General features: G+C 46.4%; 1 protein-coding gene across 2 annotated transcripts in view; it reads right to left on the bottom strand.

The window, feature by feature from the left end:
• fam91a1 (family with sequence similarity 91 member A1) overlaps positions 1-23,500 on the bottom strand; it is a 144,878-nt gene extending 121,378 nt beyond the window's left edge. Inside the window, exons 1-3 of one of the 2 annotated variants that reach the window (XM_071375273.1) lie at positions 23,237-23,500; positions 21,780-21,864; positions 14,206-14,357 (exon numbers count right to left, since the gene is read on the bottom strand). In XM_071375273.1, the coding sequence (XP_071231374.1) occupies positions 14,206-14,357; positions 21,780-21,864; positions 23,237-23,308 (309 nt within the window). In that variant the 5' untranslated portion in view covers positions 23,309-23,500. Of the gene's footprint in view, positions 1-14,053; positions 14,080-14,205; positions 14,358-21,779; positions 21,865-23,236 lie in introns of those variants that run through there. The other variant, XM_071375274.1, reaches the window with a different exon arrangement.
• Between the last annotated feature and the right edge of the window lie 1,745 nt (positions 23,501-25,245).

Genomic DNA, 25,245 nt, shown 5'->3' with positions numbered 1-25,245 from the left:
CTTATAGACCAGAGCCCTACGGACGTACATGGACCTTATAGACCAGAGCCCTATGGACGTACATGGACCTTATAGACCAGAGCCCTATGGACGTACATGGACCTTTTAGACCAAAGCCCTACGGACGTACATGGACCGTATAGACCAGAGCCCTATGGACCGTATAGACCAGAGCTTTATGGACGTACATGGACCTTATAGACCAGAGCCCTATGGACGTACATGGACCTTATAGACCAGAGCCCTATGGACGTACATGGACCTTATAGACCAGAGCCCTATGGACGTACATGGACCTTATAGACCTGAGCTCTACGGACCGTATAGACCAGAGACCTATGGATGTACATGGACCTTATAGACCTGAGCCCTACGGACCTAATAGACCAGAGCCCTATGGACGTACATGGACCTTATAGACCAGATCCCTATGGATGTACATGGACCTTATAGACCAGAGCCCTATTGACGTACATGGACCTTATAGACCAGAGCCCTATGGACGTACATGGACCTTATAGACCAGAGCCCTATGGACCTTATAGACCAGAGCCCTATGGATGTACATGGACCTTATAGACCAGAGCCCTACGGACGTACATGGACCTTATAGACCAGAGCCCTACGGACCGTATAGACCAGAGCCTTATGGACGTACATGGACCTTATAGACCAGAGCCCTATGGACGTACATGGACCTTATAGACCAGAGCCCTATGGACGTACATGGACCTTATAGACCAGAGCCCTATGGACGTACATGGACCTTTTAGACCAAAGCCCTACGGAACTACATGGACCGTATAGACCAGAGCCCTATGGACCGTATAGACCAGAGCCTTATGGACGTACATGGACCTTATAGACCAGAGCCCTATGGACGTACATGGACCTTATAGACCAGAGCCCTATGGACGTACATGGACCTGTTAGACCAGAGCCCTATGGACGTACATGGACCTTATAGACCAGAGCCCTTTGGACGTACATGGACCTTATAGACCAGAGCCCTATGGACGTACATGGACCTTATAGACCAGAGCCCTATGGACGTACATGGACCTTATAGACCAGAGCCCTATGGACGTACATGGACCTTATAGACCAGAGACCTATGGACCTTATAGATCAGAGCCCTATGGACGTACATGGACCTTGTAGACCAGAGCCCTATGGACGTACATGGACCTTATAGACCAGAGCCCTATGGACCTTATAGACCAGAGCCCTATGGACGTACATGGACCTTGTAGACCAGAGCCCTATGTACGTACATGGACCTTATAGACCAGAGCCCTATGGACGTACATGGACCTTATAGACCAGAGCCCTATGGACCTTATAGACCAGAGCCCTATGGACGTACATGGACCTTATAGACCAGAGCCCTATGGACGTACTTGGACCTTATAGACCAGAGCCCTATGGACGTACATGGACCTTGTAGACCAGAGCCCTATGGACGTACATGGACCTTATAGACCAGAGCCCTATGGACCTTATAGACCAGAGCCCTATGGACGTACATGGACCTTGTAGACCAGAGCCCTATGTACGTACATGGACCTTATAGACCAGACCCCTATGGACGTACATGGACCTTATAGACCAGAGCCCTATGGACCTTATAGACCAGAGCCCTATGGACGTACATGGACCTTATAGACCAGAGCCCTATGGACATACTTGGACCTTATAGACCAGAGACCTATGGACGTACATGGACCTTATAGACCAGAGCCCTACGGACCTTATAGACCAGAGCCCTATGGACGTACATGGATCTTATAGACCACAGCCCTATGGACGTACATGGACCTTATAGACCAGAGCCCTATGGACGTACATGGACCTTATAGACCTGAGCCCTACAGACCTTATAGACCAGAGCCCTATGGACATACATGGACCTTATAGACCAGAGCCCTATGGACGTACATGGACCTTATAGACCTGAGCCCTACAGACCTTATAGACCAGAGCCCTATGGACGTACATGGACCTTATAGACCAGAACCCTATGGACGTACATGGACCTTATAGACCAGAGACCTATGGACCTTATAGACCAGAGCCCTATGGACGTACATGGACCGTATAGACCAGAGCCCTATGGACGTACATGGACCTTATAGACCAAAGCCCTACGGAACTACATGGACCGTATAGACCAGAGCCCTATGGACCGTATAGACCAGAGCCTTATGGACGTACATGGACCTTATAGACCAGAGCCCTATGGACGTACATGGACCTTATAGACCAGAGCCCTATGGACGTACATGGACCTGTTAGACCAGAGCCCTATGGACGTACATGGACCTTATAGACCAGAGCCCTTTGGACGTACATGGACCTTATAGACCAGAGCCCTATGGACGTACATGGACCTTATAGACCAGAGCCCTATGGACGTACATGGACCTTATAGACCAGAGCCCTATGGACGTACATGGACCTTATAGACCAGAGACCTATGGACCTTATAGACCAGAGCCCTATGGACGTACATGGACCTTGTAGACCAGAGCCCTATGGACGTACATGGACCTTATAGACCAGAGCCCTATGGACCTTATAGACCAGAGCCCTATGGACGTACATGGACCTTGTAGACCAGAGCCCTATGTACGTACATGGACCTTATAGACCAGAGCCCTATGGACGTACATGGACCTTATAGACCAGAGCCCTATGGACCTTATAGACCAGAGCCCTATGGACGTACATGGACCTTATAGACCAGAGCCCTATGGACGTACTTGGACCTTATAGACCAGAGCCCTATGGACGTACATGGACCTTGTAGACCAGAGCCCTATGGACGTACATGGACCTTATAGACCAGAGCCCTATGGACCTTATAGACCAGAGCCCTATGGACGTACATGGACCTTGTAGACCAGAGCCCTATGTACGTACATGGACCTTATAGACCAGACCCCTATGGACGTACATGGACCTTATAGACCAGAGCCCTATGGACCTTATAGACCAGAGCCCTATGGACGTACATGGACCTTATAGACCAGAGCCCTATGGACATACTTGGACCTTATAGACCAGAGACCTATGGACGTACATGGACCTTATAGACCAGAGCCCTACGGACCTTATAGACCAGAGCCCTATGGACGTACATGGATCTTATAGACCACAGCCCTATGGACGTACATGGACCTTATAGACCAGAGCCCTATGGACGTACATGGACCTTATAGACCAGAGCCCTATGGACGTACATGGACCTTATAGACCTGAGCCCTACAGACCTTATAGACCAGAGCCCTATGGACATACATGGACCTTATAGACCAGAGCCCTATGGACGTACATGGACCTTATAGACCTGAGCCCTACAGACCTTATAGACCAGAGCCCTATGGACGTACATGGACCTTATAGACCAGAACCCTATGGACGTACATGGACCTTATAGACCAGAGACCTATGGACCTTATAGACCAGAGCCCTATGGACGTACATGGACCGTATAGACCAGAGCCCTATGGACGTACATGGACCTTATAGACCTGAGTCCTACGGACCTTATAGACCAGAGCCCTATGTACGTACATGGACCTTATAGACCAGAGACCTATGGACGTACATGGACCTTATAGACCAGAGCCCTATGGACGTACATGGACCTTATAGACCAGAGCCCTATGGACGTACATGGACCTTATAGACCAGAGCCCTATGGACGTACATGGACCTTATAGACCAGAGCCCTATGGACGTACATGGACCTTATAGACCAGAGCCCTATGGACGTACATGGACCTGTTAGACCAGAGCCCTATGGACGTACATGGACCTTATAGACCAGAGCCCTTTGGACGTACATGGACCTTATAGACCAGAGCCCTATGGACGTACATGGACCTTATAGACCAGAGCCCTATGGACGTACATGGACCTTATAGACCAGAGCCCTATGGACGTACATGGACCTTATAGACCAGAGACCTATGGACCTTATAGATCAGAGCCCTATGGACGTACATGGACCTTGTAGACCAGAGCCCTATGGACGTACATGGACCTTATAGACCAGAGCCCTATGGACCTTATAGACCAGAGCCCTATGGACGTACATGGACCTTGTAGACCAGAGCCCTATGTACGTACATGGACCTTATAGACCAGAGCCCTATGGACGTACATGGACCTTATAGACCAGAGCCCTATGGACCTTATAGACCAGAGCCCTATGGACGTACATGGACCTTATAGACCAGAGCCCTATGGACGTACTTGGACCTTATAGACCAGAGCCCTATGGACGTACATGGACCTTGTAGACCAGAGCCCTATGGACGTACATGGACCTTATAGACCAGAGCCCTATGGACCTTATAGACCAGAGCCCTATGGACGTACATGGACCTTGTAGACCAGAGCCCTATGTACGTACATGGACCTTATAGACCAGACCCCTATGGACGTACATGGACCTTATAGACCAGAGCCCTATGGACCTTATAGACCAGAGCCCTATGGACGTACATGGACCTTATAGACCAGAGCCCTATGGACATACTTGGACCTTATAGACCAGAGACCTATGGACGTACATGGACCTTATAGACCAGAGCCCTACGGACCTTATAGACCAGAGCCCTATGGACGTACATGGATCTTATAGACCACAGCCCTATGGACGTACATGGACCTTATAGACCAGAGCCCTATGGACGTACATGGACCTTATAGACCTGAGCCCTACAGACCTTATAGACCAGAGCCCTATGGACATACATGGACCTTATAGACCAGAGCCCTATGGACGTACATGGACCTTATAGACCTGAGCCCTACAGACCTTATAGACCAGAGCCCTATGGACGTACATGGACCTTATAGACCAGAACCCTATGGACGTACATGGACCTTATAGACCAGAGACCTATGGACCTTATAGACCAGAGCCCTATGGACGTACATGGACCGTATAGACCAGAGCCCTATGGACGTACATGGACCTTATAGACCAAAGCCCTACGGAACTACATGGACCGTATAGACCAGAGCCCTATGGACCGTATAGACCAGAGCCTTATGGACGTACATGGACCTTATAGACCAGAGCCCTATGGACGTACATGGACCTTATAGACCAGAGCCCTATGGACGTACATGGACCTGTTAGACCAGAGCCCTATGGACGTACATGGACCTTATAGACCAGAGCCCTTTGGACGTACATGGACCTTATAGACCAGAGCCCTATGGACGTACATGGACCTTATAGACCAGAGCCCTATGGACGTACATGGACCTTATAGACCAGAGCCCTATGGACGTACATGGACCTTATAGACCAGAGACCTATGGACCTTATAGACCAGAGCCCTATGGACGTACATGGACCTTGTAGACCAGAGCCCTATGGACGTACATGGACCTTATAGACCAGAGCCCTATGGACCTTATAGACCAGAGCCCTATGGACGTACATGGACCTTGTAGACCAGAGCCCTATGTACGTACATGGACCTTATAGACCAGAGCCCTATGGACGTACATGGACCTTATAGACCAGAGCCCTATGGACCTTATAGACCAGAGCCCTATGGACGTACATGGACCTTATAGACCAGAGCCCTATGGACGTACTTGGACCTTATAGACCAGAGCCCTATGGACGTACATGGACCTTGTAGACCAGAGCCCTATGGACGTACATGGACCTTATAGACCAGAGCCCTATGGACCTTATAGACCAGAGCCCTATGGACGTACATGGACCTTGTAGACCAGAGCCCTATGTACGTACATGGACCTTATAGACCAGACCCTTATGGACGTACATGGACCTTATAGACCAGAGCCCTATGGACCTTATAGACCAGAGCCCTATGGACGTACATGGACCTTATAGACCAGAGCCCTATGGACATACTTGGACCTTATAGACCAGAGACCTATGGACGTACATGGACCTTATAGACCAGAGCCCTACGGACCTTATAGACCAGAGCCCTATGGACGTACATGGATCTTATAGACCACAGCCCTATGGACGTACATGGACCTTATAGACCAGAGCCCTATGGACGTACATGGACCTTATAGACCAGAGCCCTATGGACGTACATGGACCTTATAGACCTGAGCCCTACAGACCTTATAGACCAGAGCCCTATGGACATACATGGACCTTATAGACCAGAGCCCTATGGACGTACATGGACCTTATAGACCTGAGCCCTACAGACCTTATAGACCAGAGCCCTATGGACGTACATGGACCTTATAGACCAGAACCCTATGGACGTACATGGACCTTATAGACCAGAGACCTATGGACCTTATAGACCAGAGCCCTATGGACGTACATGGACCGTATAGACCAGAGCCCTATGGACGTACATGGACCTTATAGACCTGAGCCCTACGGACCTTATAGACCAGAGCCCTACGGACGTACATGGACCTTATAGACCAGAGCCCTATGGACGTACATGGACCTTATAGACCTGAGTCCTACGGACCTTATAGACCAGAGCCCTATGTACGTACATGGACCTTATAGACCAGAGACCTATGGACGTACATGGACCTTATAGACCAGAGCCCTATGGACGTACATGGACCTTATAGACCAGAGCCCTATGGAAGTACATGGACCTTATAGACCAGAGACCTATGGACGTACATGGACCTTATAGACCAGAGCCCTATGGACCTTATAGACCAGAGCCCTATGGACGTACATGGACCGTATAGACCAGTGCCCTATGGACGTACATGGACCTTATAGACCAGAGCCCTATGGACGTACATGGACCTTATAGACCAGAGCCCTATGGACGTACATGGACCTTATAGACCAGAGCCCTATGGACCGTATAGACCAGAGCCTTATGGACGTACATGGACCTTATAGACCACAGCCCTACGGACGTACATGGACCGTATAGACCAGAGCCCTATGGACGTACATGGACCTTATAGACCTGAGCCCTACGGACCTTATAGACCAGAGCCCTATGGACGTACATGGACCTTATAGACCAGAGACCTATGGACGTACATGGACCTTATAGACCAGAGCCCTATGGACGTACATGGACCTTATAGACCAGAGCCCTATGGACGTACATGGACCTTATAGACCAGAGCCCTATGGACGTACTTGGACCTTATAGACCAGAGACCTATGGACGTACATGGACCTTATAGACCAGAGTCCTACGGACCTTATAGACCAGAGCCCTATGGACGTACATGGATCTTATAGACCAGTGCCCTATGGACCGTATAGACCAGAGCCTTATGGACGTACATGGACCTTATAGACCAGAGCCCTATGGACGTACATGGACCTTATAGACCAGAGCCCTATGGACCTTATAGACCAGAGCCCTATGGATGTACATGGACCTTATAGACCAGAGCCCTACGGACGTACATGGACCTTATAGACCAGAGCCCTATGGACCGTATAGACCAGAGCCTTATGGACGTAAATGGACCTTATAGACCAGAGCCCTATGGACGTACATGGACCTTATAGACCAGAGCCCTATGGACGTACATGGACCTTATAGACCAGAGCCCTATGGACGTACATGGACCTTTTAGACCAAAGCCCTACGGATGTACATGGACCGTATAGACCAGAGCCCTATGGACCGTATAGACCAGAGCCCTATGGACGTACATGGACCTTATAGACCAGAGCCCTATGGACGTACATGGACCTTATAGACCAGAGCCCTATGGACGTACATGGACCTTATAGACCAGAGCCCAATGGAAGTACATGGACCTTATAGACCAGAGCCCGATGGACGTACATGGACCTTATAGACCTGAGCCCTACGGACCTTATAGACCAGAGCCCTATGGATGTACATGGACCTTATAGACCTGAGCCCTACGGACCTTATAGACCAGAGCCCTATGGACGTACATGGACCTTATAGACCAGAGCCCTATGGAACTTGTAGACCAGAGCCCGAAGGACGTACATGGACCTTATAGACCAGAGCCCTATGGACGTACATGGACCTTATAGACCAGAGCCCTATGGACCTTATAGACCAGAGCCCGAAGGACGTACATGGACCTTATAGACCAGAGCCCTATGGATGTACATGGACCTTATAGACCAGAGCCCTACGGACGTACATGGACCTTATAGGCCAGAGCCCTATGGACCGTATAGACCAGAGCCTTATGGACGTACATGGACCTTATAGACCACAGCCCTATGGACGTACATGGACCTTATAGACCAGAGCCCTATGGACCTTATAGACGAGAGCCCTATGGATGTACATGGACCTTATAGACCAGAGCCCTACGGACGTACATGGACCTTATAGACCAGAGCCCTATGGACCGTATAGACCAGAGCCTTATGGACGTACATGGACCTTATAGACCACAGCCCTACGGACGTACATGGACCGTATAGACCAGAGCCCTATGGACGTACATGGACCTTATAGACCAGAGCCCTACGGACCTTATAGACCAGAGCCCTATGGACGTACATGGACCTTATAGACCAGAGACCTATGGACGTACATGGACCTTATAGACCAGAGCCCTATGGACCTTATAGACCAGAGCCCAATGGATGTACATGGACCGTATAGACCAGTGCCCTATGGACGTACATGGACCTTATAGACCAGAGACCTATGGACGTACATGGACCTTATAGACCAGAGCCCTATGGACCTTATAGACCAGAGCCCTATGGACGTACATGGACCGTATAGACCAGTGCCCTATGGACGTACATGGACCTTATAGACCAGAGCCCTATGGACGTACATGGACCTTATAGACCAGAGCCCTGGACGTACATGGACCTTATAGACCAGAGCCCTATGGACGTACATGGACCTTATAGACCAGAGCCCTATGGACGTACATGGACCTTGTAGACCAGAGCCCTATGTACGTACATGGACCTTATAGACCAGAGCCCTATGGATGTACATGGACCTTATAGACCAGAGCCCTATGGACCTTATAGACCAGAGCCCTATGGATGTACATGGACCTTATAGACCAGAGCCCTATGGACGTACATGGACCGTATAGACCAGAGCCCTATGGACGTACATGGACCTTACAGACCAGAGCCCTATGGACGTACATGGACCTTATAGACCAGAGCCCTATGGACGTACATGGACCTTATAGACCAGGGCCCTATGGACGTACATGGACCTTATAGACCAGAGCCCTATGGACCTTATAGACCAGAGCCCTATGGACGTACATGGACCTTATAGACCAGAGCCCTATGGACGTACATGGACCTTATAGACCAGAGCCCTATGGACCTTATAGACCAGAGCCCTATGGACGTACATGGACCTTATAGACCAGAGCCCCATGGACGTACATGGACCTTATAGACCAGAGACCTATGGACGTACATGGACCTTGTAGACCAGAGCCCTATGTACGTACATGGACCTTATAGACCAGAGCCCTATGGACCTTATAGACCAGAGCCCTATGGACCGTATAGACCAGAGCCCTATGGACTGTATAGACCAGAGCCCTATGGACCATATAGACCAGAGCCCTATGGACCATATAGACCAGAGCCCTATGGACGTACATGGACCTTATAGACCACAGCCCTATGGACGTACATGGACCTTATAGACCACAGCCCTATGGACGTACATGGACCTTATAGACCAGAGCCCTATGGACGTACATGGACCTTATAGACCTGAGCTCTACGGACCTTATAGACCAGAGCCCTATGGACCTTATAGACCAGAGCCCTATGGACGTACATGGACCTTATAGACCAGAGCCCTATGGACGTACATGGACCTTATAGACCAGAGCCCTATGGACCTTATAGACCAGAGCCCTATGGATGTACATGGACCTTATAGACCAGAGCCCTACGAACGTACATGGACCTTATAGACCAGAGCCCTACGGACCGTATAGACCAGAGCCTTATGGACGTACATGGACCTTATAGACCAGAGCCCTATGGACGTACATGGACCTTATAGACCAGAGCCCTATGGACGTACATGGACCTTATAGACCAGAGCCCTATGGACGTACATGGACATTTTAGACCAAAGCCCTACAGACGTACATGGACCGTATAGACCAGAGACCTATGGACCTTATAGACCAGAGCCCTATGGACGTACATGGACCGTATAGACCAGTGCCCTATGGACGTACATGGACCTTATAGACCAGAGCCCTATGGACGTACATGGACCTTATAGACCAGAGCCCTATGGACGTACATGGACCTTATAGACCAGAGCCCTATGGACCTTATAGACCAGAGCCCTATGGACGTACATGGACCTTATAGACCAGAGCCCTATGGACGTACTTGGACCTTATAGACCAGAGACCTATGGACGTACATGGACCTTATAGACCAGAGCCCTACGGACCTTATAGACCAGAGCCCTATGGACGTACATGGACCTTATAGACCTGAGCCCTACGGACCTTATAGACCAGAGCCCTATGGACGTACATGGACCTTATAGACCAGAGCCCTATGGATGTACATGGACCTTATAGACCAGAGCCCTATGGACCTTATAGACCAGAGCCCTATGGACGTACATGGACCTTATAGACCAGAGCCCTATGGACCTTATAGACCAGAGCCCTATGGATGTACATGGACCTTATAGACCAGAGCCCTACGGACGTACATGGACCTTATAGACCAGTGCCCTATGGACCGTATAGACCAGAGCCTTATGGACGTACATGGACCTTATAGACCAGAGCCCTATGGACGTACATGGACCTTATAGACCAGAGCCCTATGGACGTACATGGACCTTATAGACCAGAGCCCTATGGACCTTATAGACCAGAGCCCTATGGACGTACATGGACCTTATAGACCCGAGCCCTATGGACGTACATGGACCTTATAGACCAGAGCCCTATGGACGTACATGGACCGTATAGACCAGAGCCCTATGGACGTACATGGACCTTATAGACCAGAGCCCTATGGACGTACATGGACCTTATAGACCAGAGCCCTATGGACGTACATGGACCTTATAGACCAGAGCCCTATGGACGTACATGGACCTTATAGACCAGAGCCCTATGGACCTTATAGACCAGAGCCCTATGGACGTACATGGACCTTATAGACCAGAGCCCTATGGACGTACATGGACCTTATAGACCAGGGCCCTATGGACGTACATGGACCTTATAGACCAGGGCCCTATGGACCTTATAGACCAGAGCCCTATGGACGTACATGGAGCTTATAGACCAGAGCCCTATGGACGTACATGGACCTTATAGACCAGAGACCTATGGACGTACATGGACCTTGTAGACCAGAGCCCTATGTACGTACATGGACCTTATAGACCAGAGCCCTATGGACCTTATAGAGCAGAGCCCTATGGACCGTATAGACCAGAGCCCTATGGACCGTATAGACCAGAGCCCTATGGACCTTATAGACCAGAGCCCTATGGACCATATAGACCAGAGCCCTATGGACGTACATGGACCTTATAGACCACAGCCCTATGGACGTACATGGACCTTATAGACCACAGCCCTATGGACGTACATGGACCTTATAGACCAGAGCCCTATGGACGTACATGGACCTTATAGACCTGAGCTCTACGGACCTTATAGACCAGAGACCTATGGATGTACATGTACCTTATAGACCTGAGCCCTACGGACCTTATAGACCAGAGCCCTATGGACGTACATGGACCTTATAGACCAGAGCCCTATGGACCTTATAGACCAGAGCCCTATGGACGTACATGGACCTTATAGACCAGAGCCCTATGGACGTACATGGACCTTATAGACCAGAGCCCTATGGACCTTATAGACCAGAGCCTTATGGACGTACATGGACCTTATAGACCAGAGCCCTATGGACGTACATGGACCTTATAGACCAGAGCCCTATGGACGTACATGGACCTTATAGACCAGAGCCCTATGGACGTACATGGACCTTATAGACCAGAGACCTATGGACCTTATAGACCAGAGCCCTATGGACGTACATGGAACTTGTAGACCAGAGCCCTATGGACGTACATGGACGTTATAGACCAGAGACCTATGGACGTACATGGACCTTATAGACCAGAGCCCTATGGACCTTATAGACCAGAGCCCTATGGACGTACATGGACCGTATAGACCAGTGCCCTATGGACGTACATGGACCTTATAGACCAGAGCCCTATGGACATACATGGACCTTATAGACCAGAGCCCTATGGACGTACATGGACCTTATAGACCAGAGCCCTATGGACCTTATAGACCAGAGCCCTATGGACGTACATGGACCTTATAGACCAGAGCCCTATGGACGTACTTGGACCTTATAGACCAGAGACCTATGGACGTACATGGACCTTATAGACCAGAGCCCTACGGACCTTATAGACCAGAGCCCTATGGACGTACATGGACCTTATAGACCTGAGCCCTACGGACCTTATAGACCAGAGCCCTATGGATGTACATGGACCTTATAGACCAGAGCCCTACGGACGTACATGGACCTTATAGACCAAAGCCCTATGGACGTACATGGACCTTATAGACCAGAGCCCTATGGACGTACATGGACCTTATAGACCAGAGCCCTATGGACGTACATGGACCTTATAAACCAGAGCCCTATGGACGTGCATGGACCTTATAGACCTGAGCTCTACGGACCTTATAGACCAGAGACCTATGGATGTACATGGACCTTATAGACCTGAGCCCTACGGACCTTATAGACCAGAGCCCTATGGACGTACATGGACCTTATAGACCAGAGCCCTATGGACGTACATGGACCTTATAGACCAGAGCCCTATGGACGTACATGGACCTTATAGACCAGAGCCCTATGGACGTACATGGACCTTATAGACCAGAGACCTATGGACCTTATAGACCAGAGCACTATGGACATATAGACCAGAGCCCTATGGACGTACATGGACCTTATAGACCAGAGCCCTATGGACGTACATGGACCTTATAGACCAGAGCCCTATGGACGTACATGGACCTTATAAACCAGAGCCCTATGGACGTACATGGACCTTGTAGACCAGAGCCCTATGTACGTACATGGACCGTATAGACCAGAGCCCTATGGACCGTATAGACCAGAGCCCTATGGACGTACATGGACCTTATAGACCAGAGCCCTATGGACGTACATGGACCTTATAGACCAGAGCCCTATGGACCTTATAGACCAGAGCCCTATGTACGTACATGGACCTTATAGACCAGAGCCCTATGGACCTTATAGACCAGAGCCCTATGTACGTACATGGACCTTATAGACCAGAGCCCTATGGACGTACATGGACCTTATAGACCAGAGCCCTATGGACGTACATGGACCTTATAGACCAGAGACCTATGGACCTTATAGACCAGAGCACTATGGACATATAGACCAGAGCCCTATGGACGTACATGGACCTTATAGACCAGAGCCCTATGGACGTACATGGACCTTATAGACCAGAGCCCTATGGACGTACATGGACCTTGTAGACCAGAGCCCTATGTACGTACATGGACCGTATAGACCAGAGCCCTATGGGCCGTATAGACCAGAGCCCTATGGACGTACATGGACCTTATAGACCAGAGCCCTATGGACGTGCATGGAACTTATAGACCAGAGCCCTATGGACCTTATAGACCAGAGCCCTATGGACGTACATGGACCTTATAGACCAGAGCCCTATGGACGTACATGGACCTTATAGACCAGAGCCCTATGGACGTACATGGACCTTATAGACCAGAGACCTATGGACGTACATGGACCTTATAGACCAGAGACCTATGGACCTTATAGACCAGAGCCCTATGGACGTACATGGACCGTATAGACCAGTGCCCTATGGACGTACATGGACCTTATAGACCAGAGCCCTATGGACGTACATGGACCTTATAGACCAGAGCCCTATGGACGTACATGTAGTAGGAGAAGGGGTGACTACAGTTGATATATTATATATAGTATATAGTATTACTGTACCTCCATGATGCTGATGTAGTAGGAGAAGGGGGGACTACAGTTGATATATTATATATAGTATATAGTATTACTGTACCTCCATGATACTGATATAGTAGGAGAAGGGGTGACTACAGTTGATATATTATATATAGTATATAGTATTACTGTACCTCCATGATGCTGATGTAGTAGGAGAAGGGGGTGATGCGGAGGCCTTTGACCATGATGTCTGACAGGTGGTAGGGGTAGAGCATCAGGTGATCTCGGCTGTACTTCAGCAGCTCCTCATAGTACTTCCTCTCATCCTTCCTCACGTGTCTCACTGGACAGACAGGGGGGAGAGGACAGACAGTCAGATCAGACAGGGACAGGGTAGGACAGACACACTCAGATCAGACAGGGACTGATAAGAACAGAGACAGATCAGATACAGGTTAGGACAGACAGATCAGACAGGGACTGATAAGGACAGAGACAGTCAGATCAGACAGGGACTGATAAGGACAGAGACAGTCAGATCAGACAGGGACTGATAAGGACAGAGACAGTCAGATCAGACAGGGACTGATAAGAACAGAGACAGTCAGATCAGACAGGGACTGATAAGAACAGAGACAGTCAGATCAGACAGGGACTGATAAGAACAGAGACAGTCAGATCAGACAGGGACTGATAAGGACAGAGACAGTCAGATCAGACAGGGACTGATAAGGACAGAGACAGTCAGATCAGACAGGGACTGATAAGGACAGAGACAGTCAGATCAGACAGGGACTGATAAGAACAGAGACAGTCAGATCAGACAGGGATTGATAAGAACAGAGACAGTCAGATCAGACTGGGACTGATAAGAACAGAGACAGTCAGATCAGACTGGGACTGATAAGAACAGAGACAGTCAGATCAGACAGGGACTGATAAGGACAGAGACAGTCAGATCAGACAGGGACTGATAAGAACAGAGACAGTCAGATCAGACAGGGACTGATAAGGACAGAGACAGTCAGATCAGACAGGGACTGATAAGAACAGAGCCAGTCAGATCAGACTGGGACTGATAAGGACAGAGACAGTCAGATCAGACTGGGACTGATAAGAACAGAGACAGTCAGATCAGACTGGGACTGATAAGAACAGAGACAGTCAGATCAGACAGGGACTGATAAGGACAGAGACAGTCAGATCAGACTGGGACTGATAAGAACAGAGACAGTCAGATCAGACAGGGACTGATAAGGACAGAGACAGTCAGATCAGACTGGGACTGATAAGGACAGAGACAGTCAGATCAGACTGGGACTGATAAGAACAGAGACAGTCAGATCAGACAGGGACTGATAAGAACAGAGACAGTCAGATCAGATACAGGTTAGGACAGACAGATCAGACAGGGGTATGAAGACAGACACTGTGATCAGATAGGGACAGGGGTATGAAGACAGACACTGTGTTCAGATAGGTAAAGAAAGCTGGTCCATTAGGCCTACTGACAACTTAAAGAACAATGACAATAGTAGATACTTTCAGATACATAGGGCCCCTGTAAGGACTGAGCAATAAAATGATTGGTTATAAAATGATTGGTTATAATTGGCCTTCAGAAAGAATTCACACATTGACTTTTTCCACAATGGTCATGAAATGTTATGATATTTGAAAAAAAACACATGAAAGTTTTTCATATATAATATAATGACAAGTTTACACTATTCCTCAATTTTTTTTATTTTACCTTTATTTAACTAGGCAAGTCTGTTAAGAACATATTCTTATTTTCAATGACGGCCTAGGAACAGTGGGTTAACTGCCTTGTTCAGGAGCAGAACGACAGATTTGTACCTTGTCAGCTCGGGGATTCGAACTTGCAACCTTTCGGATACTAGTCCAACGCTCTAACCACTAGGCTACTTGCCGCCCTATGGCAAAGATATTTCTATAGGTCTTCCCTTTCATCTGTGTCTGGTGTTAGCTAGTTACTGGCTAGCTAGGTCTTCATCTGTCTGGTGTTAGCTAGTTACTGGCTAGCTAGGTCTTCATCTGTGTCTGGTGTTAGCTAGTTACTGGCTAGCTAGGTCTTCATCTGTGTCTGGTGTTAGCTAATTACTGGCTAGCTAGGTCTTCATCTGTCTGGTGTTAGCTAGTTACTGGCTAGCTAGGTCTTCATCTGTGTCTGGTGTTAGCTAGTTACTGGCTAGCTAGGTCTTCATCTGTGTCTGGTGTTAGCTAATTACTGGCTAGCTAGGTCTTCATCTGTCTGGTGTTAGCTAGTTACTGGCTAGCTAGGTCTTCATCTGTGTCTGGTGTTAGCTAGTTACTGGCTAGCTAGGTCTTCATCTGTGTCTGGTGTTAGCTAGTTACTGGCTAGCTAGGTCTTCATCTGTGTCTGGTGTTAGCGAGTTACTGGTGTTGATAATTCGTTTTACTTGAGACAGGAGACCAAGTGGAGACATAGGACGAGGTGGATAATTTTATAATAAGGCAGGTTTATTCAAGTGTAAAGATATTAGGCAAAGCCGTGCACGGCCCCTTTCTGTCAGATTCTTATGAAATCGTCGGAGAAGAGAGCCCCTCTAAGCAGTACATACAGATTATATAGACAACAAGCAAAGTAGGTTGATCTTGTCGTCTGGCCTTCCGATTGGTCGATCTGGGTCGTAGGTAGTCCTGTTCGGCCTGATGTCGACATTCCATTGGCTTTTCACACAGTTCTTTGTCCTATTCACATCCAAAGGCATCCTGCATGTGCGTTTGTTTTCACAGGCCCTATTCATGGGGGAGGGGATGTGTGTGTGGGTCTGACAAAGTAGAGGGGATGGGTGCATGTTGTGCCAAGAATAGCTTATGTTGAGAAGTGGTTAAAACAAGTTACCAGTATCTTATACAATTTCTTACACTGGCTAGCTAGGTCTTCATCTGTCTGGTGTTAGCTAGTTACTGGCAAGCTAGGTCTTCATCTGTGTCTGGTGTTAGCTAGTTACTAGCTAGCTAGGTCTTCATCTGTCTGGTGTTAGCTAGTTACTGGCTAGCTAGGTCTTCATCTGTCTGGTGTTAGCTAGTTACTGGCTAGCTAGGTCTTTATGTCTGGTGTTAGCTAGTTACTGGCTAGCTAGGTCTTCATCTGTCTGGTGTTAGCTAGTTACTGGCTAGCTAGGTCTTCATCTGTGTCTGGTGTTAGCTAGTTACTGGCTAGCTAGGTCTCCAGCCAGCAGGGAGCAGTCAGTCAAAGCGAGCTCATGAATATAAGCTCCCCGCCCACTAAGCCGGTCTTTTCAAACTTCACGCTAGTCAGTCATCAGAGAAAATGTTACTTTTCTCAAATTATGAGAAATTCTATCCAAAAATTGTATTATGGTTGATATTTTAGTCACTCAAAAGGCTATTTTACACGGGAATCAGAATGACTGTTCGGGGCCTCAAAAATCTATTTATATATTTTCGCAATGGCCTACACACAATACTCCATAATGTCAAAGTGGAATTGTGTTTTTATTTTGACAAATTAATAGAAAATGAAAAGCTGAAATGCCTTCAGTCAATAAATATTCATCCCCTTTTTTATGGCAAGCCTCAATAAGTTCAGGAGGGGAAAAAATGTGCTTAACAAGTTAAATAATAAGTTGCATGGACTGTGTGCAATAATAGTGTTCAACATGATTTTTTAATGACTACCTTATCTCTGTACCCCACACATACAGATAATTGTAAGGTCGCTCAGTCGAGCAGTGAATTTCAAACACAGATTGAACCACAAAGACCAGGGAGGTTTTCCAACGCCTCGCAAAGAAGGGCTCCTATTGGTAGATGGATACAAATAAAGCAGACATTGAATATCCCTTTGAGCATGTTGAAGATATTAATTACACTTTGGATGGTGTATCAATACACCCAGTCACTACAAAGATACAGGCGGCTTTCCTAACTCAGTTACCGGAGAGGAAGGAAACCGCTCAGGGATTTCACCATGAGGCCAATAGTGACTTTAATACAGTTACAGAGTTTAATAGCTGTGATAGGAGAAAACTGAGGATGGATCAACAACATTGTAGTTACTCCACAATACTAACATAAATGACAGAGTGAAAAGAAGGAAGCAACAAGGAAATAAAGTCATACTGCAAAACATGTGGCTAAGCAATTAACTGTTTGTCCTGAATACAAAGTGTTATGTGTTGTATTAGATTGTCCCCAAACATTACTGTGTACCACTCCTCATATTTTCAAGCATAGTGTTGGCTGTATCATGTTTTGGGTATGATGGTAATCGTTCAGGACTAGGGAGTTTTTGAGGATAAAAAAAGAAACTGAATGGTGCTAACCACAGGCAAAATCCTAGAGAAAAACCTGGTTCAGTCTGCTTTCCAACAGACACTGGGAGACAAATGTACCTTTCAGCAGGACAATAACCTAAAACGCAAAGCCAAATAACACTGGAATTGCTTACCAAAAGAGTAAATGCTCCTGAGTGGCTGAGTAACAGGTTTGACTTAAATCTGCTTGAAAATCTATGGCAAGACGTGAAAATGTTTTTTTAGCAATGATCAACAAGCTTGAAGAATTATAAATTGGCAAATGTTGCACAATCCAGGTGTGGACAGTTCTTAAGAGACTTACCCAGAAAGACTCACAGCTGTACTAGCTGTCAAAGTTGATTCTAATATGTATTTTCTCAGGGGGTTGAAAACGTATCTAATCAAGATATTACGGTGTTCTATTTTTCATAAATGTTTTACAAATGTCCACTTTGACAGAGTATTTTGTATTGATGCACCGATATTACATTTTTGGCCAATTCCGATATCCGATATTTTCCTTGACAAAAAAAACAGATACCGATATTAGACATTTTAGTGGCCTTTTAAGCATTGTAGTACAGTTGAATAGTTAACACACACACACACATGGTCGCAGCGGTCTAAGGCACTGCATCTCAGTGCAAGAAGCGCGTCACTACAGTCCCTGGTTCGAATCCAGGCTGTACTCCTTTGGGAATCCCAAAGGGCAGGGCAAAATTGGCCCAGCGTCGTCTGGGTTTGGTCGGGGTAGGCCGTCAACGTAAATAAGAATTTGTTCTTAACTGACTTGCCTAGTTAAATAAAGGTTACACAAGTTATTTTGTTGGCATTTACATATGTCCCCATTACCAGTAAAACATAATCAAAACCTATTTCATCCACTTACTGTGCTGTGCTGTTTCGTTTGTTCATTTGTTCAGTTGTTTCATTCTCAACCAGGATTTCTATGGAACGCCGTTTGGGTCTTTGCGTGTCAAAAAACATTATTTGACATGGCAAATAAGTTTGTTGACCAATCAGGACCTGAATATGACTGCAATTTTTTACGTAGTTATTACACTAATCACTCATATTTTTATATGTCACAACGGTTCATCAATACGTATGCTATGAAGCTGGTAAAGTTGTCTCATGCACCTACAGTGCTGGTCAAATAAAGCTAGCTAGCTCATGGATGGAAACAATGTTCTTCCCCAAAAACATAGCAAAATGACATGATCTGTTTCAGTAGCTATCGTTAGCTAGCTAACTATATAGCTAGGTGTCATCATCTAAAATAACCCTAATTTATAAGACAGTTCTTATTTAATTAATGGTGGTCGGACCCATCTATGTGAGGCTAGCCACAAAAAGGATTAAGGCAAGGGCTGATTATAAGGTTTTCCTGCTAACCTACAAAGCGTTACATGGGCTTGCTCCTACCTATCTTTCCGATTTGGTCCTGCCGTACATACCTACACGTACGCTACGGTCACAAGACGCAGGCCTCCTTATAGTCCCTGGAATTTCTAAGGAAACAGCTGGAGGCAGGGCTTTCTCCTATAGATCTCCATTTTTATGGAATTGTCTGCCTATCCATGTGAGAGACGCAGACTCAGGCTCAACCTTTAAGTCTTTATTGAAGACTCATCTCTTCAGTAGGTCATATGATTGAGTGTAGTCTGGCCCAGGAGTGTGAAGGTGAACGGAAAGGCTCTGGAGCAACGAACCGCCCTTGCTGTCTCTGCCAGGCCGGTTCCCCCCTCTCTCCACTGGGATTCTCTGCCTCTACAGGGGCTGAGTCACTGGCTTACTGGTGCTCTTCCATGCCGTCCCTGGGAGGGGTGCGTCACTTGAGTGGGTTGAGTCACTTACGTGGTCTTCCTGTCTGGGTTGGCGCCCCCCCTTGGGTTGTGCTGTGGCGGAGATCTTTGTGGGCTATACTCGGCCTTGTCTCAGGATGGTAAGTTGGTGGTTGAAGATATCCCTTTAGTGGTGTGGGAGCTGTGCTTTGGCAAAGTGGGTGGGGTTATATCCTGCCTGTTTGGCCCTGTCCGGGGGTATCATCGGATGGGGCCACAGTGTCTCCTGACCCCTCCTGTCTCAGCCTCCAGTATTTATGCTGCAGTAGTTTGTTTCGGGGGGCTAGATTCAGTCTGTTATATCTGGAGTATTTCTCCTGTCTTATCCAGTGTCCTGTGTGAATTCCAGATGAAGCTCGCTGGCTGCTTATAACGTTAGCTTTGGGCAACAGGGTTAAGTAGCTGACTAGCTATTTATTTTCATGAACTGAAGTTCAATTTCAATAGACGAACAACTAGCTAATACTTACTCACAAGGATTCCTAAATCATTGCTAAGAATAATGAAAATGACTGCAGTTTCTACTGGTCATTGTTTTCAGGCTGGTTGTATTGGTGCTAGCTAGGTACCAAGCTAAAGCTAGTTACCACAGAAGTTGCGGTCAAACAAATGATGCTTTATTACCATCGCGGTATTGTAAACATCGTTCGTGGCCGGTGTTTGCTTATTGGCAGACTCTTTTGTACAGCTTGTATCTTCTTGGACACGCAAAGACCCAAATGGCGTTCCATAGTATGTATGTCGTGAAGCTAATAGCAGTAACGCTATTACCGCATAACTCCGGTAGGGCAACATCTGAAAAATAGTGCACTTGGTAGTGTTAACTGGTGCTCGACCAGTCGGTGAAAGCCAACATCACCCACAGAGAACGGTTGATTGTCAAGGGCAATGAATTCCATTATCTTGGCATTAATGGATTTCACCTTTGAGTTGTCTCTCTGAAATGTTCTGACTCTTTCAAATGACTGCTGGACTTGTTGACTGCTCGATCCACACAGCAGACATTGTGAGCTAGGTTAGGAACGCTGTGTTGCACATATAGCGCAAACATTTACGTGGCGTCATTACGTCATACGTCATGCGTTATATAGGTATGCACGTCAGCTTTGACATTGGTTTTGCACATCGCCGTTAAACTAGACATCGGGCCGATGTTGGCATTTTTAGCTAATATCGTCCGATTCTGATATGTTCACCGTTATATCGTACATCCCTAGTATTTTGTGTAGATCGTTTACAAAAAAATGAAAATTAAATCAATTTTAATCCCACTTTGTAACACAACAAAATCTGGAAAAAGTCAAGGGGTGTGAACACTTTCTGTGCTTCCCCTGAAATGAGGGGTGGATATTGTAGTATTGTAGTCTCCAACATACTTAGTTCTGACAAGCCTGAGACTCCCATGCATTCCACTCCTCCCATGCTGACCCTCCCATGCTGACTCCTCCCATGCTGACTCCTCCCATGCTGACTCCTCCCATGCTGACTCCTCCCATGCTGACCCTTCCCATGCTGACTCCTCCCATGCTGAGTCCTCCCATGGTGACTCCTCCCATGGTGACTCCTCCCATGGTGACTCCTCCCATGGTGACTCCTCCCATGGTGACTCACCCAGGTTATTGCGGAACCTTAGCTGGTTGCGGATACTGTACAACTGCACATGTTTCTCATATTCACGCTGCGAGTTCCCAACACTCTGTAAATGAAAACAGGACATTTAGATGCATTAATATACAAATTAAATATTATTTTATTTTTCACATGCCCCAAATACAACAAGTGTAGACCATACCGTGAAATGCTTACTTAGGAGCCCATAACCAACAATGCAGTTAAAAAGACAATTAACAAATAGATAAAAAGATAATAGTAACACAAAATAACAATAACGAGGCTGTATACAAGCTATATACAAGCTATATACAAGGAGTACCGGTACCGAGTCAGTGTTCTGGGGTACGAGGTCATTGGGGTGATTGATTGAGATCATTTGCATATGTAGGCTTGGTTAGGTGATTGATTGAGATCATTTGCATATGTTGGTTTGGTTAGGTGATTGATTGAAATACTGTGTACATGTAGGTAGGGAGTGAAAAGCAGAACGTCCAAGTAGCCGTTTAATTAACTGTTCATCAGTCTTATGGCTTTGGGGTAGAAACTGTTCAGGAGCCTTTTGGTCCCAGACTTGGATCACTCCGGTACCACTTGCTGTGCGGTAGCAGAGAGAACAGACTGACTTGGTTGGCTGGAGTCATTTTTAGGACCTTCCTATGACACTGCCTGGTATAGAGGTCCTGGATGGCAGGGAGCTCTACCCAGTACATCAGTGATGTACTGGACCATAAGCACTACCCTCTGTACAGTAACATACACAGGTACTCGGTAAGTATTAAAGCCTACAGAAAGGTCATGTAGAGGTGACTGAATACTGCATTATAGAGCTTGCATAATAAACACAATGCATTCGTTCTCATTCATACCGCTGCTCTAAAAAAAAAATATCTCTCTGACATCTTGGCATAGTAGCTCAACGCTTATGATGAGGTGGGATTTGTTAACGATATGTAATAGTTATGAATAGATCATTACGGTATTATAACAATTTCTTTGCTGATCAAAAACATTTCGAGTAACCCTAGTTGCTTGACACGGTAGATAATAAATAACATAATGCAGCTCATTTTCATTCGGCCGCTAGCTGATAGCTGTTCAGCTATAATCATAACATTACACCACCTGTCAAAATCATGTGATTAAGAAGTAGCTGCTACACCAAGCTAGGCAGCCAGCTAGTTAGGTAACGGAGCGGTGCTCTGATGATGCTTTCAGGTGAATTACAAAAATCACTGTCGTTGCAGTTGCTAATGAACGCACGGGAGAAAAGTTAACTGACAAGATGTAAGCTAACTAGCTAGCTCAGGGGTTCCCAAACGTTTAGTTTTTTTTTGCCCTAACACTACACAGCTGATACAAATAACCAAAGCTTGATGAGTTGGTTATTTGAATCAGCTGTGTAGTGCTAGGGGAAAAAACACAACGTATGGGAAACCCTGAGCTAGATCACATACCTGTTTGACATTTGCTGGTAGCTTGTTCCACGGATAATTCTGCCTAATGTGAAATTCGACGTCCGTGTTCATTGCTAGCTAGTTTGAATCGGGATCCACGAAACGAACAGCAGCGGGTTTTTGGCAAGTCCAAGATGACTATACCCGCATAAACATAAAAAAAATTATACAGTAATTTAATAATCCGAATGTTTCCGATCTGAAGATAGCAAATTTGTCCTTTTCAATAAATGTCCACTTCCTTGTTGTATTTTGAACGATCGTTCGTCACTTCCGTCCGAGGCGTAACCAACTGAAACATGGCGGTGTATGTGAACACTGACGGAATGATTATTTGCTCAAACTCAAACTTTTAACGTTTTCTTGTTAAAACGAAGCTAATCACACGGTTGGCTCCATTCCAGCAATGTGTACTCGACCTTGTAAAATACATGTCCAGTATTATTTTTTTACATAGAGCATAGTGGTCATATAAACTGTCTAGCTAGTGGCTACAACTGTCAAACTATCACACCTGTCCACATGAAATTGGTCTGACAAGGTCTAATTGAGAAATGTTTTATTTTTATAAAAACGTATTAGATATAAATAAATAATAACCAGTGGCGATTTTAGCAATTACATCTTGGTGGGGCAAACTCAAAAAAAATGTTTTAGATGCATGCCAGCAAAGCCCCTACACAACACGAAACAATACATGAATTGCACTTTAACGGTGTCAAACGGTGTCCACAAACTGTTAGGGCCTACATAAAGCTGTCCCAACAGCAGAGCTTTATTTTCAGTACCACCGTTACACCTGGCTATCAGCGGAGCTGATATGGCTGACTTGCTAAACAAATGTGGTTTCTACTGACAATTGAAATGTACAAACTATGGCATAAGGGAACGACGACCGGATAAGAGGCAATCCGTCATTTCAATTAAGACAATGAGTGAGCTAGGACGGACGTAGTCAATATAACTATTTGTTCACCACTTTTAAAATGTACAGCGACATAATTCAGAATGGGACGTTCTTACAGTATTCTCCCTGTACACCAAGTCAGAACCGTAGGATAAATAAAGGGGGCATATACAGTGCTTTTTGAAAGTATTCAGACCCCTTGACGTTTTCCACATTTTGTTACATTACAGCCTTATTCTAAAATGTATTGTTTAATAACATTTCTTCACCGTAGGGATGGTGCCAGGTTTCCTCCAGACATTCAGGCCAAAGAGTTAAATATTGGTTTCATCAGACCAGAAAATCTTATTTCTCATGGTCTGAGAGTCTTTAGGTGCCTTTTGGCAAACTCATAGCGGGCTGTCATGTGCCTTTTACTGAGTAGTGGCTTTCGTCTGGCCAATCTACCATAAAGGCCTGATTGGTGGAGGGCTTCTGGAAGGTTCTCCCATTTCCAGAGAGGAACTCTGTAGCTCTGTCAGAGTCATCATTGGGTCTTGGTCACCTCCCTGACCAAGGCCCTCCTCCCCCGATTGCTCAGTTTGGCCAGGCGGCCAGCTCTAGGAAGAGTCTTGGTGGTTTCAAACCTCTTCCATTTAAGAATGATGGAGGCCACTGTATTCTTGGGGACCTTCAATGCTGCAGAAGTTTTGGGGTTTTACCACAGGTGGACTCCAATCAAGTTGTAGAAACATCTCAAGGATGATCAATGGAAACATGATGCACCTAAGCTCAATTTCGAGTGTCATGGCAAAGGGTCTGAATATTTATGTAAATAAGGTATTTCTGTTTTTGTGTTTTTAAACATTTGCAAAAAAAAAAAAGTAAAACTGTTTTTGCTTTGTCATTATGGGGTATTGTGTGTAGATTGATAAGGATTTTTATTTAATTAAATTTTAGAATAAGGCTGTAACATAACAAAATATCGAAAAAGTCAAGGGTCTGAATACTTTCCAAAAGCAAAGTTGGTCAAATATGACAATGCTATTTGCATTTCACAACATATATCCTAGTTTTCATACTGTAAAAATGAATGAGATAAATCAACTGTCTGAAATGCCTG

Source organism: Salvelinus alpinus, chromosome 29 (assembly GCF_045679555.1).
Source record: "Salvelinus alpinus chromosome 29, SLU_Salpinus.1, whole genome shotgun sequence".
In the NCBI taxonomy this organism is placed as follows: Eukaryota; Metazoa; Chordata; class Actinopteri; order Salmoniformes; family Salmonidae; genus Salvelinus; species Salvelinus alpinus.
This window is presented reverse-complemented; position numbering and strand designations above follow the sequence as displayed.